The 19,932-nt window shown below is 42.8% G+C and overlaps 1 protein-coding gene across 1 annotated transcript in view; it reads right to left on the bottom strand.

Moving 5' to 3' along the window:
* Positions 1-845: 845 nt before the first annotated feature.
* Positions 846-19,932, bottom strand: part of LOC126282491 (tRNA-dihydrouridine(16/17) synthase [NAD(P)(+)]-like) — a 222,437-nt gene continuing 203,350 nt past the window's right edge. Inside the window, exons 6-8 of the mRNA XM_049982151.1 lie at positions 15,075-15,229; positions 14,753-14,926; positions 846-1,160 (exon numbers count right to left, since the gene is read on the bottom strand). Of these exons, the coding sequence (XP_049838108.1) occupies positions 906-1,160; positions 14,753-14,926; positions 15,075-15,229 (584 nt within the window). The 3' untranslated portion in view covers positions 846-905. The remainder of the gene's footprint in view (positions 1,161-14,752; positions 14,927-15,074; positions 15,230-19,932) is intronic.

Here is a 19,932-nt window from a genome sequence, read left to right as displayed (position 1 = left end):
GTTTACTGATCAGTGCCAAATACTTTTGCTGGTATTATATTATTTTCCTGGATCCTCCTGAGTGAGGACAATCATTCTATGTTGATATCAAGTGTATGATCTCAACAACTCTGCTGATGGAAATCTTCAGTTTATTCGATATTTGTCAGATACTATTGCCTCTTGGTGCAAAGTGATATCTTCGCCCATGAATCATAAGGCTGTGGCACTTTGGAGCCATGTGTGTCCTACCTTCATACAAACTGAACTACAGCTGAACAGAAATGTAAACAATGTACCACTACATGGTCATGCTGTCTGCTGGCACCACCTGGCTTGTTTAGTGGAACTGCTTGGAGAGGTAAAGTCAGTTTGTATAAAACTGAACAATGCCAATATTTATGTATCTGTACAAATTGAAATTATTCTTAATTGTTATTTGAGCATACTGTTCTACATTCTAACCAATAATTCACATTGATCACTCTCATCTTACTCTGTTGCAATAAGCAGCATGGTGTTTCCAAACTTATGGAGGATAGATAGAGAGAGAGAGAGAGAGAGAGAGAGAGAGAGAGAGAGAGAGAGAGAGAGTGTGTGTGTGTGTGTGTGTGTGTGTGTGTGTGTGTGTGTGTGTATTTTATCAATAAAATGATCAAATTTTGAAAATAAAGTGTAATTGGATAGATAAAAAAATTGTAAAATTTACACACCAAGTGGCGACAGGAGAGCACATATACAAAAGGAATTAAAGTTTGGAAGCTTCCAGAGCTCTGAAAGCTTGCAAACATTAATAACTTTATAAGTGTGTTCTCCTGCCACTGCTGTACATATAGTTTCATTTAACAAAATAATAACAGCAAACAAACAATGTAACAAATTTTATTTACAATAGATACAGTGTTATGAAACACCAGTAGTCCATGTTATGACTCATTTTCTGCAGTTAAAAGGCATCCTTCTATATCTTGTTTGTCTTCCTTGTCCATATCCACCTCCCCATCGAGATCTTCACCCGGCTGACAACTGTCCTCCTGGGGCTCGTGTTGCAAAGCAGCAAAGTGCCGTGCCCTTTCTCGCCTCGTCTTAATAAGAATGCGGTGTCCAGGACAATCCTTATCTTGTGTATAACACAGTGTTCGGCAGCATGCTTTGCATAACTGGTGCTCGCATTTAGTGCCCTGCAACAGGATGGCAGAGGCACAGTTTGAGAAAGAACTTGCACTATATTTACACAAGTGAAACACTGTGTTGGCATATGTATCTCATCTTTACATTAAGCACACATAACAAAATAATGGGAAAATTTTGACAGTAGTGGAGAAGTATCCATAAAATATTCTTGTACAGGAGTCAAAGAAAGCTCAAGGATTTTAAGTTTGTGCATTCTGGAGCAATATAAGAAGCCAGACAAAACACTCCAAAGCCTTTGGAATAGCAGGCACCATGGTCAACATGAACAGGCACTCCGAGCTCCAATAAATTAGAAAAACTGAAAAGAAATGTTAAGCATATTTCTTTATTTGGTCAAAGAATCATTTTAAGTACATTGTTTTCGGTATGAAGTGACATAATACATGAATAATAATATTTGGTAAATGAGTTTTACTTATTATGATGCTTCACAAGTTCAGAGTAGAAACACTGGTCAAGCAAGAAATGTTTCAACTGTTATGGGACACCCAAGGAAATAGACATAGAACTGTAGTCACCATATAGAGCAGGTGCCAAGTTGCAGACAGGCCAAATGAAAGCTTTTGGCCAAAAGGCTTTCTTCTAAAGTAGACAGAATACACACATTCACGCAAGCACAACTCATACTCACATGATTACTGTCTCTGGCCACTGAGGCCAGACTATGAGCAACTGCGCAAGATGGGGGAAGCAGTCTGGGTGGTGGGGGTATGGAGAAGGCTGGGGAGGGAAGGAGGGACTGGAAGGGATGGCAGGGAAGTGGGTGGGAGACAGTAAAGTGCTGCATACAGGGACATGGCGGGGCAGAGTAGGACAACTAGATACAGTGGGGACGTTACTCAGATGAGGGGATGGGGGTGCTGAAAAGGAGAGACACAGAGGACAGGAAAAATGATTGTGGGTGTGTTGGGGGAACAGAAGGCTGTGTAGTGCAGGGCTGGAATGGGAGCAGGGAACATGATATGTGCATGCAGGACAGTGACTAATGCAGGGTGAAGACAGGTGGATTATGGGAATGTAGGATATACTCCAGGGAAAGTTCCCACCCACACAATTCAGAAAAGCTGATGTTGAAAGAAAGGATCCAGATAGTACAGGCCATGAAGAAGTCATTCCGGCGAAGAATGTTGTGTTGGGCAGCATGCTCAGCAATTACCTGGTCCACCTGTTTCTTCACCAAAGTTTGTTGGTCATCACTCATGTGGACAGACAGACTGTTGGTGTCATGGCCTCTTAGCAACAAATAATCCTGAGTCAAATTTGAGCATCAAAACTGATACAAGGATTAGTGAAAACAGGGTTGTCGTAGTGAGACCGAATGTTGTAGCTCAAAAATCTTATAATATATTATAAATAAGTGAAAAATGTACCCATTCAAAAAAGCAGATAAAAATTCACTTGATGCCTTCCTGAGAGACAATCTCCACTCCTTCCAAATTAACAATGTAAGTGCAGACCAGATGTGGCTTCAGTTCAAAGTGAGATATTTATACCAAATAAATTAACAAAAGATGGAGCTGATCTGCCTTGGTACACAAAACAGGTCAGAAGACTGTTGCAGAAGCAATGAAAAAAGCATGCAAACATACATGAAAGCAAAACCTCCAAGATCAGTGATCTTTCACAGAAGCTCAAAATTTAGCACAGAATTCAATGCGAGATGCTTATAATAGTTTCCACAACAAAATTTTGTCTCAAAACCTGGCAGAAAATCCAAAGAGATTCTGGACGTATGTAAAATATGCTAGCGGCAAGACACAGTCAATGCCTTCTCTGCATGATAGCAATGGAAATTCTATCGATGGCAGTGCTACCAAAGTAGAGATACTAAACACAGCCTTCTGAAATTCCTTCACCCAAGAAGACGAAATAAATATTCCAGAATTTGAAACAAGAACAGCTGCCAACATGAGTAACTTAGAACTAGATGTCCTTGGAATAGTGATCAATTTCAATCACTTAACAAAAGCAAGTCTTCCAGTGCAGATTGTATAGCAATTAGGTTCCTTGCAGAGTATGCTGATGCAGTACCTCCACACGTAACATTCATATACAACTGTTCGCTCAACTAAATATCTGTACCCAAAGACTGAAAAGCTGCACAGATCACACCAATATTCAAGAAAGGCAGCAGGAGTAATCCACTAAATTATAGGCCCATATCATTAATGTCGATATGCAGCAGAATTTTAGAACATATAGTGTGTTCAAACATCATGAATTACTTCATAGAGAATGGTCTATTAACACACAAGCAAGAAAGATTTAGAAAACATCGTTCTTGTGAAACACAACTAGCTCTTTACTCACATGAAGTGTTGAAGGGTTTTCAAACTGATTCTGTATTTCTAGATTTCCAGAAGGCTTTTGACAATGTACCTTACAGGCAACTTGTAGTCAAATTCTGTGCTTATGGAATATTATCTCAGTTTATGTGACTGTATGTGTGATTTTCTGTCAGAAAGGCTACAATTTGTACTAACTGCCAGAAAGTCTTTGAATAAAACAGAAGTGATTTCTGGCATTCCCTAAGGTAATCTTATAGGCCCTTTGCTGTTCCTTATTTATACAAATGATTTGGGAGACAATCTGAGCAGCCTTCTTAGGCTATTTGCAGATGACACTGTCATTTATCAAGTAGTAAAGTCATCAGAAGATCAAAATAAATTGCAAAACAATTTAGAGAAGATATCTGTGTGGTGCAAAAATTGGTAATTGACTCTAAATAATGAAAAGTGCGAAGTCATCCACATGAGTGCTAAAAGGAGTCCATTAAACTTCAGTCACATGATAAATCAGTCAACTCTAAAGGCTATAAATTCAACTAAATACAATTACGAACAACCTAAATTGGAAAGAACACAAAGAAAATGTTGTGGGGGAGGTGGTAGAACAATTAGAAGATGCAACAGATCTACTTAAGAGAATGCCTATACCAAGCTTGCCCATACTCTTTTGGAGTACTGCTGCATGGTGTGGGATCCTTAGCATGTAGGATTAATGGAATACATCAAGAAAGTTCAAAGAAGAACAACACATTATGTATTATCGAGAAATAGGGGAGAGTGTGTTACTGACGTGATACGGGATTTGGGGTGAACATCGTTAAAACAAAGGTGTTTTACACTGTGGCAGAACCTTTTCACAAAATTTCAATCACCAACTTTCTTCTCCAAATATGAAAATATTTTGTTGATGTCGACTCACATAGTGAGAAATGATCATCATCATAACATAAGGGAAATCAAAGCTCTCACGGAACAATATAAGGGTTCATTTTTTCTGCATGCTGTTTGAGATTGGAATAACATAGAATTATAGTGTGTGTTTCGATGAACCCTCTGCCAAGCACTTAAGTGTGATTTGTAGAATATCCATATACACACATCAAAAAAAGTTCTGCATCACCCCGGTTTCCAGAAGTCCTGAACATAAGCATTGACTGTGGATGTTGTTTCACAGACACAGTCCCTTCAACTGTTCAGAGATGTCACTAAACCCGACCAAAGATGTAAACAACTGTGCATGAGCAGCGCCTATTAGATGGAAGGGGTCCGATAGTTGATCAGTTCCAGTCATTTCAAAAAGAAAGACGTACACAGCTTGTGTTGTCTGTAGTTCAACCATGCCTAGATGGTCAATACCATGGTTCAATCATATCCGTATTGTTACTATGTGCCAGGAAGGGCTCTCAACAAGTGAAGAGTCCAGGCATCTTGGAATGAACCAAAGTGATGTTGTTCGGACATGGAGGAGACACAGAGAGACAGGAACTGTCAATGACATGCCTCACTCAGGCCTCCCGAGGGCTACTACTGCAGTGGATTACCGCTACCTATAGATTATGGCTCAGAGGAACGCTGACAGCAATGCCACCATGTTGAATAATGCTTTTCATGCAGCCTCTGGACATCATGTCACTACTCAGACTGTGCGCAATAGGATGCATGATGTGCAACTTCACTCCCGACATCCATGGCAAGATCTTTGCAACCACAACACCATGCAGCGTGGTATGTATGGGCCCAACAACATACTGAATGGACTGTTCAGGATTAGCATTACATTCTCTTCACCAATGAGTGTCACATATGCCTTCAACCAGACAATTGTTGGAGACGTGTTTGGAGGTAACCCAGTCAGGTTGAACTCCTTAGACACACTGTCCAGCAAGTGCAGCAAGGTGGAGGTTCCCTGCTGTTTTGGGGTGACAGTATATGGAACTGACATACGCCACTGGTGGTCATGGAAGGCGCCATAACGGGTGTACGATACGTGAATGCCATCCTCTGACCAATAGTGAAACCATATCAGCAGTATATTGGTTAGGCATTCCCATCTTCATGGACGATAATTCATGACTCCATCATGCACATCTTGTGAATGACTTCCTTCAGGATAAATACATCACTTGACTAGAGTGGCCAGCATGTTCTCAAGACATGAACCCTATTGAGCATGCCTGGGATAGATTGAAAAGGGCTGTTTATGGATGAGGTGATCCACTAACCACTCTGAGAGATCTGCACCAAATCGCCATTGAGGACTGGGACAATCTGGATCAACAGTGCCTCGATGAACTTGTGGATAGTATGCCACGACGAATACAATCATGCATCAATGCAAGAGGAAGTGCTACTGGGTATTAGAGGTACCAGTGTAAAAAGCAATCTGGACCACCACCTCTGAAGGTCTCACTGTATGGTGGTACAACATGCAATGTGTGGTTTTCATGAGCAATAAAAAGGGTGGAAGTGATGTTTATGTTGATCTCCATTCCAGTTTTCTGTACAGGTTCCAGAACTCTTGGAACCGAGGTGATGCAAAACTTTTTGATGTATGTAGATGTAGATGTAGATGCAGAATGCAGCACAGTGGTTGCAGCTTAGCTTGCAGATCATGTGACTGCTTTGACAGGTAGCCCTGCCTTTGACTGGATAAGTAATCCTTATGACCAGACAGGAGAAGGCAGTGGTTGGAGGATGTATGGGACAGGTCCTGCATCTACAGTAGGTTTATTACAGTGATATGAGCCATGAGGCAATGAGTTGGGAGCAGGGATGGACCTCAATGTTGTGTAGGTGGAATATCACTGTGGGAGGGGTGAAAGGACAGTGGGTAGGACATTCTGTATTTTAGGGCACGACGAGAGGTAGTCAAAGCCCTGGCATAGAATGTGATTCAGTTGCTCCAGTCCTGGGTGCTACTGTGTCACAAGGAGAATGTCCCATTTTGGCTGGACAGTGGGACTTTGGGAGGTAGTGGGTCAGCTTTCCATCCTGGATTTTCCATAGTGTGATACATAGCAGTAGTCCAATCTTTCAGCGTAGTGGCTGAGTGTATACTTGGAACATGTGTTGTAATAATTATGGAATACCCAGGCTGGAAAATAAAAATGATTTGCATAGCTTTGCACACAAGCATACATAGAATGAAATTATGCTTAGGTTTCAATTTTATTATTATTACTTGATGTTGGTGTGCCAGTGAACAACATACTGTTCTATATCTACATTCCAAATATAGAGCCTCCACAAACCACCTTATGGTATGCTGTTGAAGATGCAACAGCTATCATTTCACAATGTGTGTGTGTGTGTGTGTGTGTGTGTGTGTGTGTGTAGACAGGGGGGAGTGGGGGAGGGGGGGGGGGGAGTAATATTTTTCTTTTCTTTTAACAGTAAATCTCTACTCTTGTGCTTAATATATGAGCCTGTGGTGAAATGAACCGCTCTTCTCTTGATCTCCCCTATCTCTCTTATTAATCTTGCTTGTTAAGGATACCACATTGATGGTCAAGCAAGAGTAAGCCACTTCAGTCATAAGAGAATTGCGTTTCCTTAACATTGTTCCAATAAATCTCAGTTAGGTACCTACTAGTTTTATGTGGTTGTTCCAGTCTAGATTGCTCTGAATGTATAATCACCATTTTGACTGTTTACCATGATTGTAAACAAACAATAATGGATCACTCCATCTATTTATGTATAACACATTGATTCTGTTTATGTTGAAAATCAACTGCCAGTCCTGATATCATGCATCGATACTCTGGAGGTCTTATTGCATTTTACTACAACTACTCAGTGTTGAGAAATACACATATATAACAGCTTTTGCTATCATTTTTGCATTTGTGTTTAGTTACAACCATGACCCATCAAGCAGTATTACTAGCAAGTTTTCCTGCTGTACCTATCTTTCCTTCTTATAATGTTGTAGCAAACAGTTTTCATGTGCTGCTGGCATTGTCTGACAAATCTACATACAAAGAAAATAAGAACAGTTCTACCAATCTGCAATGGCATACATTTAGCATTACCTCTGTTCTGGTGGGTCCTTTTTACTTAAAATATTCCATAAATTCTGATATTCTGTAATTTCATATATTGTTCACTAGGGGAAAGTGCAGAACTTTACTGAATGCCCCTCAGGTGTAAATGACTACTGTATCATTCTGGTCATCATTATCTACTCCCTTACATATTTTACGAACAAACAGAAGATTCTTCTTCATGTGATGAAATCAATGAAACATGAAACCTGAACACATGAATACAGGAATACACACTTCTGAAGCTACAGTGTGCAAAAATGCAGCCTAGATGCCTTTGTACACATCTTGACCTCTCTTATCTTCTTGTTCTTCTGGGGGTTATACAATGTGTGTAGTACTACTAAGTCTACATCTACATCTACATGACTACTCTGCAATTCACATTTAAGTGCTTGGCAGAGGGTTCATTGAACCACAATCATACTATCTCTCTACTATTCCACTCCCGAACAGCGAGCGGGAAAAACGAACACCTAAACCTTTCTGTTCGAGCTCTGATTTCTCTTATTTTATTTTGATGATCATTCCTACCTATGTAGGTTGGGCTCAACAAAATATTTTCGCATTCGGAAGAGAAAGTTGGTGACTGAAATTTCGTAAAAAGCTCTCGCCGCGACGAAAAACGTCTATGCTGTAATGACTTCCATCCCAACTCGTGTATCATATCTGCCACACTCTCTCCCCTATAACGCGATAATACAAAACGAGCTGCCCTTCTTTGCACCCTCTCGATGTCCTCCGTCAATCCCATCTGGTAAGGATCCCACACCGCGCAGCAATATTCTAACAGAGGACGAACGAGTGTAGTGTAAGCTGTCTCTTTAGTGGACTTGTTGCATCTTCTAAGTGTCCTGCCAATGAAACGCAACCTTTGGCTCGCCTTCCCGACAATATTATCTATGTGGTCCTTCCAACTGAAGTTGTTCGTAATTTTAACACCCAGGTACTTAGTTGATTTGACAGCCTTGAGAATTGTACTATTTATCGAGTAATCGAATTCCAACGGATTTCTTTTAGAACTCATGTGGATTATCTCACACTTTTCGTTATTTAGCGTCAACTGCCACCTGACACACCATACAGCAATCTTTTCTAAATCGCTTTGCAGCTGATACTGGTCTTCGGATGACCTTACTAGACGGTAAATTACAGCATCATCTGCGAACAACCTAAGAGAACTGCTCAGATTGTCACCCAGGTCATTTATATAGATCAGGAACAGTAGAGGTCCCAGGACGCTTCCCTGGGGAACACCTGATATCACTTCAGTTTTACTCGATGATTTGCCGTCTATTACTACGAACTGTGACCTTCCTGACAGGAAATCACGAATCCAGTCGCACAACTGAGACGATACCCCATAGCTCCGCAGCTTGATTAGAAGTCGCTTGTGAGGAACGGTGTCAAAAGCTTTCCGGAAATCTAGAAATACGGAATCAACTTGAGATCCCCTGTCGATAGCGGCCATTACTTCGTGCAAATAAAGAGCTAGCTGCGTTGCACAAGAGCGATGTTTTCTGAAGCCATGCTGATTACGTATCAATAGATCGTTCCCTTCGAGGTGATTCATAATGTTTGAATACAGTATATGCTCCAAAACCCTACTGCAAACCGATGTCAATGATATAGGTCTGTAGTTAAATGGATTACTCCTACTACCCTTCTTGAACACTGGTGCGACCTGCGCAATTTTCCAATCTGTAGGTACAGATCTATCGGTGAGCGAGCGGTTGTATATGAGTGCTAAGTAGGGAGCTATAGTATCAGCGTAATCTGAAAGGAACCTAATCGGTATACAATCTGGACCTGAAGACTTGCCCGTATCAAGCGATTTGAGTTGCTTCGCAACCCGTAAGGTATCTACTTCTAAGAAACTCATGCTAGCAGATGTTCGTGTTTCAAATTCTGGAATATTCCATTCGTCTTCCCTGGTGAAGGAATTTCGGAAAACTGCGTTCAATAACTCCGCTTTAGCGGCACAGTCGTCGATAACAGTACCATCGGCACTGCGCAGCGAAGGTATTGACTGCGTCTTGCCGCTTGTGTACTTTACATACGACCAGAATTTCTTCGGATTTTCTACCAAATTTCAAGACAATGTTTCATTGTGGAACCTATTAAAGGCATCTCGCATCGAAGTACGTGCCAAATTTCGCGCGTCTGTAAATTTTAGCCCATCTTCAGGATTTCGCATTCTTCTGAACTTCAACACTCTTTTTATAATTTTGATTATTTAAACTTGCCCAACCATGTTTCACAGAAAGAAATTGACTTTCTTCTGTCAGTGTAAGGTTCCTGATCTTCCCCATAGCTTTCTCATGCTGACAGACATAGTCAGTTACAAGTGTAGCTGAATGCCACTAAATTCCTCTTATTTCCTCACTAATCCAACCTGATGATGGGCACTAACTACTCACTATTCATTTAGAGGTCTCACAAAAATCTTTCAGATGGACTGCCTTGGAGATGCTCATAGACACATCTATAATTTTGGCAATAAATGGAAGCCATCCATTTGCACTTCACATGTCCATTTCTGTGTGTTGCTTATACTTTGTAATGCTTGTTTAGCCCAATCTGTGTGCAGCAGCCACCAGAAAGATCATGGGCGTCGCACATCGACACAGCGCGTCACGGACAGTAGTTGCCGCAAGTAGAGTAACATCCACCAGAGGGCAAGCGAGAATTCGGACGCGACATCTACTGGCGTAACAACTACAACAACTCAGGCAGCATGGGCCATGCCCAGACAGTTAACATCGGGCATGCCTAGGACACAGTCCCGGTCTACGCTAAGTGAAGTGTGACGTAAACGTGAACAGTGTTACTACACAATTGGCGACGAGTAGCGTCGTTCTTTCGCGTGTTGCGTCGTTGTTCCGGTTTCGCAGCTTCTCCACGGCATGGAGGATTTAGTGCGGGTTTTGATTGAGCAGCTGACGGAGCTCATGGCCACCATTAAACAAGTGCTTCTGGCATTGCTATCCAAGCAGTGTGCTCCAGTGCCATTCCCTCCTCCTTTTCCCCCGTATGATGAGACGGCGGAGGATTGGGAAGCATATGAACATCGCCTTCAGCAGCATTTCCAGGCGTTTCATGTTGCCGATGCGGAGGTACATCATGCTCTCTTCTTGTCTTGGATCTCTCCCTCGCTGTATCAAGTTTTGCGGCAGCTAGCGCCATTGCAGGAACCCTCATCCTTGTCTTTTGACGCATTGTGTTCATCGCTGCCTTCATATTGTCGCCACTGCACGCATGTTGTGGCGGCTAGGGTCGATTTCTATTGATGCAGGAAACAGCCCCATCAGTCTAACAGGGTGTGGGCCGCTACCCTGCACAGTCTTAGTCACAAACGTCATTTTGTCACGGAGCAGTCGCGATAGTCGTATGCCCACGTTATGGTATGCGACGTCATTGTTCGTTCAGCCCCTGATAGGGAGGTCCGACAACGGGTCCTGGAGCTGGAAGACCCTTCCCTCAAGGAGGTCCTGTCCATTGCTCAATCGTATGAAGTCTCTCACACCACAGGTCAACAGCTGGAAGCATGGTGCGACGTTGCGGCGGTTCAGGGCGGTGCCTCCACGTCCACTGCGTCCGGGGTGGACGACGTGCGAGCAGTACAATCCGGCCGGTACGGCGGCTCCCGCATGGCGTGTAAACAGAATTCCGGCTGCCGGCCCCTGTTGCCGTCCTGCGTGTCGTGCTATATACATCATGATCGGTCGGAGTGCCCCCAGCGTTGGGCCGTTTGTCACAAATGTAATAAAAAAGGTCACATTGCTACAGTTTGCTGCTCAGCCTCAAAGGAATCGAAGGAAGCAGGTACAGAGGTCATGGACTTTTACATTCAGGAAGTTTCATCGGGCCAGGCTCCCGACGCATCGGCCCGCAAACTCTTTATTGAGGTGTTGGTTCGGTCGCGCCGGTTACAACTGCAAGTATATACGGGCCCGGCAGTTTCATTGTTAAATGCACAAACTTATTCCGACCTTGGATTGCCCCCATTGGTGCCAGTTTACCGGCGTCTACGCGGTTATGGTAAACAGTTTATTCCCCTACTGGGTCAATTCACTACCGACGTGACTTGCAAATCAGTCACTCGGCCTATTACTTTTATTGTTGTCAGTGATGCGAGCTCAGCTAACCTTTTAGGCCTGGATGCCTTTCAAGCTTTCGGTTTTTCTATCACTGAACCATTCAGTTGATCTCTGAAGACGTTCCCTGTCAATCATTGGAATCTTTGATCTCAGACTTTCCAGATATCTTTGAGGAGGGCCTGGGGCATGTTTCGGATTCTGAGGCTCACTTAACGTTGAAGGCGTTGGCTCGCCCGTGTTTTCTACGTGTGCAGCAGACCCCCTTGGCTCTCTGCCCTCAGGTAAAGGAAGAGCTAGACTGGCTGACAGCCCTAGGGGACATTCTTCCCATTTCTTCTAGTGAGTGGGCTTCACCCCTCATTATTGTAAGGAAGCCCTCAGGAAAATTATGTCTTTGTGGCAATTTCAAGGCCACCATTAATTCCCAATTGGTGGTGGACACCTATCCTTTGCCTCGTGCTGATGAATTGTTCTCCGCCGTGGCAGGAGGCCAATATTTTTCGAAAATTGATCTTTCGGGGGCTTATCATCAGATACCTCTTGATGAGGATTCCAAATGGCTGGCGGTCGTCAACACCCCGTTTGGCGTTTACCAATACCAGCGGTTGACCTTCGGAATATCCAGTGCCCCGGCAATATTCCAGCTTTATCTTGAGCACATAAAGTTGACAATCCCTCATTGTATTAATTACCTGGATGACATAATTGTCACAGGCCGCAGCACGAAGGAACACTTGCACAACCTTCGCACCCTCTTTCTCAAATTCAGGTCTGTGGGCTTGCTTTGCAACCTATGTAAGTCAAACTTCTTCCAGCCGTCCATTGAGTATGTGGGCTACACCATCTCTCGGCAAGCCGTCCAGCCACTAGGAAGTTTGGTCCAAGGTATTGTCGACCTTCCTCGGCCTGCTTCGCTGAAAGAGTTACAAGCTTTTTTAGGCAAGATAGCCTATTACCACCGGTTCATTCCCAGGGCTTCCACCATAGCCCGTCCCCTGTACGGCCTTCGGCGCAAGGGTGTTCCTTTTGATTGGTCGCCTGCATGCGAGCGACTGTTCACCTCGTTGAAGGGCCTCCTCACGTCAGCACCTTGTTTGGCTACTTTTGACCCCCATAAGCCGTTGGTCCTGGCTACAGATGCTTCACAGTATGGGGTGTGGGCGGTCCTGGCCCATCGCAACGCAGATGGTTCCGAGCAACCCCTGGCATTTGCATCTAAAACTCTTAGTCCCGCACAGGCCCATTACTCCCAGATGGAAAAAGAGGCTTTGGCCATTGTCTACGCTGTTACCAAGTTTCACCCTTTCTTGTATGGCACGAAGTTTCAGTTAAGCACGGACCATAAGCCGTTAATATCATTATTTGGCCCCATCTCTCAGATTCCGGATAGGGCGGCCCATAGACTACAGCGCTGTTCCTCTCTAAGTACCATTATGACATTTATTATCGCCCTACCGGACAGCATGCCAACGCCGTCGCTCTTTCCCGTCTTCTAGTGGGCCCGGATCCTATGTTCCATCGAGAGGAGATTATGCATTTTCATTTGGAAGTGGCATCCCGCCAAGCGGTTGATCTCCTTCTGGCTACTGAGGATACAGCTCCTCGCACGGTTGTTCCTGCAAATTTACGAAGGGAGGTCCTCACGTTATTACATGCAGAGCACTGGGGTGTTTCCCGTACTAAAACCTTGGCTCGCAAACACGTGTACTGGCCTGGTATTGACAGAGAAATTGAGCATTTGGTGGCCGCCTGTTCCCAGTGTGCAAGCCAACAGGCATCTCCCAGGGCAGTGTTCTCTTCATGGCCGCCGGCATCCCAAGCATGGGAACATGTTCACATCGATTTTGCGGGCCCATTTCTCATTGGCTTTTGGCTCATTGTCAGTGATGCTTATTCCCGATTCCCATATGTGGTTCGCTGCTCCTCAAACACTTCAGAAGTTGCAATCCAGGCACTAGCAAAAATCTTTTCTGTGGAAGGTCTAACAATCACCCTGGTCTCGGACAATGGACCGTAGTTTATTTCACAGACCTTCCAGGATTTTTGTAGGCATTCCACTATTCGGCATGTTTGCTCTCCCCCCTTCCATCCACAATCGAATGGGGAAGCCGAGCACATGGTGTGCACATTTAAGACACAGATGAAAAAGTATGTGCACGAATTTTCTGTGGAAGAGACATTGACGTTTTTCCTGACAGCCTATCGCACCACACCAATGGGAGAACGCAGCCCCGCGGAGCTCCTCCATGGGCGCCAACCTAGGACTCCGCGGCACCTCCTCCGGCCTGGTCCTCGCCAGTCTTCGCAAAACGGAGTACCTGGTTTTCCACTGGGTATGTCGGTCTGGGCACGTGGGTTTGGTCGCAATCCACAATGGATACCGGCAGTGGTCCTGCCCCGAAATGGCCGCCGGCTCTATACCTTGCAGGCAGGGGACCGGGTGGTACGTCGTCACCAAAATCAGCTATGTCCACGAGTGGGCACCCACCCTCTGACCTCTTGGACACCGGCTTCCCCATTGCCGGCACCCGTGTTGGTTTCTCAGGGGACATTACCACCTCCCCCCGCTGTGACTCTGCCCACTGAAATGGTTCTCAGCCTTGGCAGCCTCCAGTAGCTCCAGCACCGGCATTGCCATCGTTAGCAATGCCCCAGAGAGAGCCGGTCCCCCTCGCAGGCCTGGTTTCTCAGGAGGCTGGTTCACCTGTGGTCGTCCCTTCCCCATTGGCCCCACCAATGGGTCTTGCCCCCCCTGAGGTGAAACAAGATCTGGAGTTCAACAGCTTGTCGCACATTCCGTCCCAGGCTCCGCTGGTGGGACGATGGCGGCCTCTTCGTGAGGGTCACTTCCAGCCGTATTTGAAGGTTCCGGCTCGACAGTTGGCAGATTCCCTCGACTCCGACCTTCCAATGGATGTAGAGATCATCGCTCCTGCCCGACGCTCCACCTTCCGACACAGTGGATCACAGTGGCTCCACCCCCCGAAGGAGGAGGAGTGCAGAAGCCACCAGAAAGATCGCGGGCGTCGTACATCGGCACGGTGCATCATGGACGGTAGTTGCCGCAAGTAGAGTCCCATCCACCAGAGGGCACATATCCTTGAGAAGGCAAAATTTATGAGCAACAGTGAGATTAAAAGCTTACCATTGGATTGGGACATTCTGCACACTTCTCTACTCCCTTTCTTCCATTGAACACTTTGTTTGGGTTCCTCTGTAGTTTCCTCATCTTCTTCAATAACCTTTTTGATTGAGATTTGCTGCAAGTGGATTCTACACTGCTCTCCCTTTGCCTTTTCTGAGACACACCATCATGATTCTGGAACAATGAGATAATGTGAAAAGACACTGTACCAGAATTAGGCTTACTAGAAGTGGTACTCTGTAGCTAAGTCACTATAGTCACAGAAGGATTAGAAGAAACAGTAATTATGATCATTAAGAAGATTAAAATGACAGATAGATACCTCTTTCTCTGCATCACCACCAACAGTCGTATCCACCTCCACAGACTCTGAAGTGGCTCCAGCTGTCTGATTTTGTGCCACTTTTTGAAGGTGCACCTCTGGGGGATCACGCACATATGGCTGACAGATCCATGGAGGCAGCACCAAATCATATCCTGAAATACAAATATGTAAATGCAATAAAACGGTACATGATAGAGCAAATACATCTGATGCATTTCCTACCATTAACTTGCATTTAGAAATGTGCACAAACCCTTTTTTTATCACTTGTATACATTTAACACTGCTATAAAATGAAAGTGAAGTGAATGAGTCTGCAGAAATTATACTTATATGTATGAAGGGGTACAGAAAATTATTATTTAAAAGCTATACATTTTCAAATTGTTTACAAAACAACCTTATCCCCTTCAAAATACTCTCCATTACAACTAACAAATATGTCCCTCTCCTGTCTGCCACACACACTGTCGCACAATCTTCTTAAAACTTCTACATAAAAGGTTTGTTTGATGATCTTACCTGAAGTAACAAACTCTCGTATTTTCATCGAATCGAGCAGTTGATGGATGTACAGAATGAAGTTTGTCACCAATTGACATCCCATTTTTAAACCAAGTATACCATTCATACAATTGAGTTTTTCCCATAGTGTCATTTTTGTAAGCTGTTCTCAACATTAAAACAGATTCAGCAGCATTTTTATCAAGAAAAAAACAAAATTTAACAGCTGCACAATGTTCACTTAACCCGGTGAGGATGTGGTGCAAAAAGTGTACATCAAGGATATGGAGAGTCATATTGATCCTGTTTCTCGTTTACATTTTTTAAGTATTTATTGGCACATTTTAACAAAAGATGGGAATTAAATTTAAAATTATTTATTAATTAAAGGATTTTCATAGAAATAAACACCATTAACTGCACAAATGCTTTATTACTTAATTTTTACATAAAGTCTGCAAAATAATCATTTAAACAGCTCTTAACATTACATTTTTTTTAATCTACAAAACAATACATTCACCATTTACAAAACCAAAAATTCGCATCAGTAACTCAGATTTTTTGCTAAGCATTTACAAGATAAATCTTCTTCGAACACAAAATAAAAAATAAACATTTGACATAAGATGTAAATCATCTCTTGCCATAGCACATTGTCACAGAATGGAACAATGTGATCTTGACATATATACCTATGACAGCCTTCACAAACAATAGGTGTCTAGCATAGGGACACTCTTGACATCTTTTTCATACACCTTGGAATCCGGCAGTCGATTCTTGTGAAGATTCTCCACTAAATTCTCTGATTCTCTTACTCAAAGTGCTTGGCAGTTGAGGTATTTCTTGTTGGCCACTCAAATGTTCACTGACGAGCATACAGCATAGGGTTTTTATGAAATTATGACGTTTTTGGTTTTCATTGTTATTTGACCACTGAACAATAGCAGTAGTTAGGCTGGCCAAATTCAGTATTGCGTAGCAGACAGTCCGAGGCCTTTTTTTAAGTTGCAGCTTCATCATAAGTCGCTGACCGCTTATCTGCAATGTCACCTCCACCTTTCATGGAATTATTATAAAACATGTTTATTTCTGGTTTCTTTTATGTCCTGTCAATTCAGTAATTTCAACATAGAGGTGAACATAGAAGTGAACACTAGACATAAGCAAAACAACTTCGATTTTCTTTGGCATATGAGAAAAAAGTGTAATATCCTTTTGGAAACTGAACTTAGATGAGTAGATTTCTCTACCACGAGTTTTGCAAAATTTAGGAGGGATTTGCCTCTTGTTATTATGCACTGTTGTGACAGAAGTTAGCTTATGCTCTTTCAGCAGATGTGAAACTAGTTCACAGCTTGTGAACCTGTTATCAAAAGTCACATTATTGCTTGTTTTTGAAATGGGTTGCATCAGCTGATTCACCACATCAAAAGGTTTATTACTCAAAGAAAGCGGTTCCTCTGGCTGCTTGCCAGTATACATTTCAAGGTTGAAGATATAGAAATACTTTGTGTCAACCAAGGCAAATATTTTTATGCCATATTTGCCCGGTTTTGATGGAATGTATGTCTAAATTTGCATCTGCCTCTGAATGCAAGATGCATTTCCTCTATGGTTGTATATTCTCCAAGTACTAGGTTTCTTGCAGTTTACATGAATATTTCAAATATCTGACATATTGAAGCTAAGTTATCCAGCTGTTTTCTTTCTTCATGTGTGGATTTATCATCAAAACAAAGACAGCTTTGAATAAAATGAAAATGTTGCCATGTCATTGTCATCTGGAATATTTCAATGCCTGTTCCTTTTGAAAGGTCAATGGTGTTGTGCCTCCCAAATCGGTAGAATCCAGCAATGTACAACAAGCTTATGTAAGGCTTCAGCTCACTCATGGTCATTTCCTTCATAAAATAGTGGTTTGCTGCTACTTCACAAGCTGCTTTCCTTTCTGCAGTTTGCAAGTTTGTGTATTTCAAGATAATACAAAGTCTATTTTCATTGCAGAACAGACTCCACCATTCAGCCTCTGTCTTTGCTAATCTTGCCACTAAACTCATGCCAGGTACCTGCCTGATGATATTTTCAGAAATGGTCCAAACATGTTGCTGAGGTGGATTTTTTCACAACTTGGATCCATTTTTACCAAAATAAAATGGACTGCGTGTCCGATTTTCCGACTGCTCGACTAATTCCTGTAACACAGCATTGCGGGCAGTATTTTGTAGCTCATTTGGTGGTATATTACCTGCTTTGTCACTGCCTCACTTGCGCTCTTGCTCAGTACCACTACTGTCACTGCCCTCACTTACATAATCTTCATTTTCACTACTGTCTGTTGTAAAGCCACTTTCACTGTCTGATAATTTGCAAAATCACGTAAAAAAAATTATGCATGCACTCTCAGCCTCCGTTTCCTTATTGTCCATTTTGACTAAAAACCCCAAAACATACGAAACATTCATAGAAAAAGATAAATGGCACAGAAATACTACTTTGCAGTTGGGTTGGGTTGGGTTGTTTGGGGGAGAAGACCAGACAGCGAGGTCATCAGTCTCATCAGACTGTGGAAGGACGGGGAAGGAAATCGGCTGTGCCCTTTCAAAGGAACCATCCCAGCATTTGCCTGGAGCGATTTAGGGAAATCACGGTAAACCTAAATCAGGATGGCTGGGCACGGGATTGAACCGTCGTCCTCCCGAATGCAAGTCCAGTGTGCTAGCCACTGCGCCACCTCGCTCGGTCTACTTCGCAGTTGTGGAAGGGTCAAAAGTACACTCTTACTGTTTGCACTCGTTTATCTCTTTTCACGGACGACAGCTGACTGAGTGCGTGCACGCATTAGGGAGGGGGGATCAGTAATTACAGCTACTGAGAACCTTGACAATGTGCAACAAAGAACTGCTAACAAAACAAAATTAGCGGGGTCAAACTGACTCTACCACGTCCTCGCCGGGTTAAACTTGCCATCATAAAAATGACACAAGAACAAAACAGCACTAGCAAAAACAATCACTGCAGATTAAAAGAGAAAGCCAGCTCGACAACACAGGCAGCACTGAACTGGCAATGAGTTTCACTATACACACCTAGCAGCAGAAATGCGTACTCACAAGCTCCACTCCAGACAATGTTTTTTTCATTTTTTTGGATACCCCCTTGTATGTAAATCTATATAAGCAGCTGTTATGTCTTTGCTTGTGTGTAAACTTTTCTTTCCCCATTTAAGCATCAACAGACTAGTTGTGTTAGTGACTGCAATATCTTAGTAGTTGTCACGGGTGATCATTCAACAATATGAAAGTTATTTGAAACTATGCAGAAATTTAGTGACGAACCACATTAATTACATCTATTGTGAAGATTGTTGCAAAAATTCTAATTTGCGGTTTCACACTATGTAACCTTTACCTCAGTAACTGAGCTAATCACCACCAAGTTACAAATGAACCACTGACATTACAATACGAAGAGCACTGTTGACAAAAGTAGAGAACACTGGTAATTGAGTGTGTGACTGAAAAAGTCCCACTTTCTTGACACTTACAATAATGATACATCCACTCCATCTGATATGTAATATTACAGGCAATACCCTTTTGTGTCGAGAAGTCTCTCTATATTGGTGAACTAGTGTAATGTGTAAGCAGCTTAGTGGGTTTATGAAAAGAACAAAATGTGGTATATGGTTTTGCATCACAAACTGTGTGAACACCTTTTGTTGCTGCTTTAATGTGCAGCATCTACAGGTTACACAAAATTAAAGGAGCAAAGAGATTACTATGCTTATAAAGATATCTGGGTCCTCATCTGGGCACAGCTTGTAGTTCCTTCATTTTCAACATGACGACCATAGGTATATGCCATTAATAAACATATGTTCCACCAAGGATGTGAGTATTAAGTAGGCAGCATTCTTATGGAAGAAGCATTTCTTGAATTCAGCAAAAAAATGTAAATATTGTCACAGCAATAGGTTTATAAAGGAAACTGAATAATGAGGTATTTGATGCTCCAAAGTAATCAGTCAAATTGATTGAGTATAAAACAAAAATTGGAAATTATGACAGCTGATTTGGGAAAAAATGTGGATATGAGCAATAAAATGATGGAAAGTCCACTTTAGATATCAACAATATCAGAAAGGGATAGACTGCAACTTACCGTAAAGATGGCGCACTAAGTTGCAGACTGGCACAATGGAAAGACAGAACCTTCTTCAGAAAAGAAAAATGCACACACATTTGCACAAGCAAATACACCTCACACACATGATAGCTATCTCTGACCAGAATACAACAGAAATGCATCAAACTGGAGCAACAATTTGTAGCAGGGTGGGGAAGGA

This window comes from Schistocerca gregaria, chromosome 1 (assembly GCF_023897955.1).
Source record: "Schistocerca gregaria isolate iqSchGreg1 chromosome 1, iqSchGreg1.2, whole genome shotgun sequence".
Taxonomy (NCBI): domain Eukaryota; kingdom Metazoa; phylum Arthropoda; class Insecta; order Orthoptera; family Acrididae; genus Schistocerca; species Schistocerca gregaria.
This window is presented reverse-complemented; position numbering and strand designations above follow the sequence as displayed.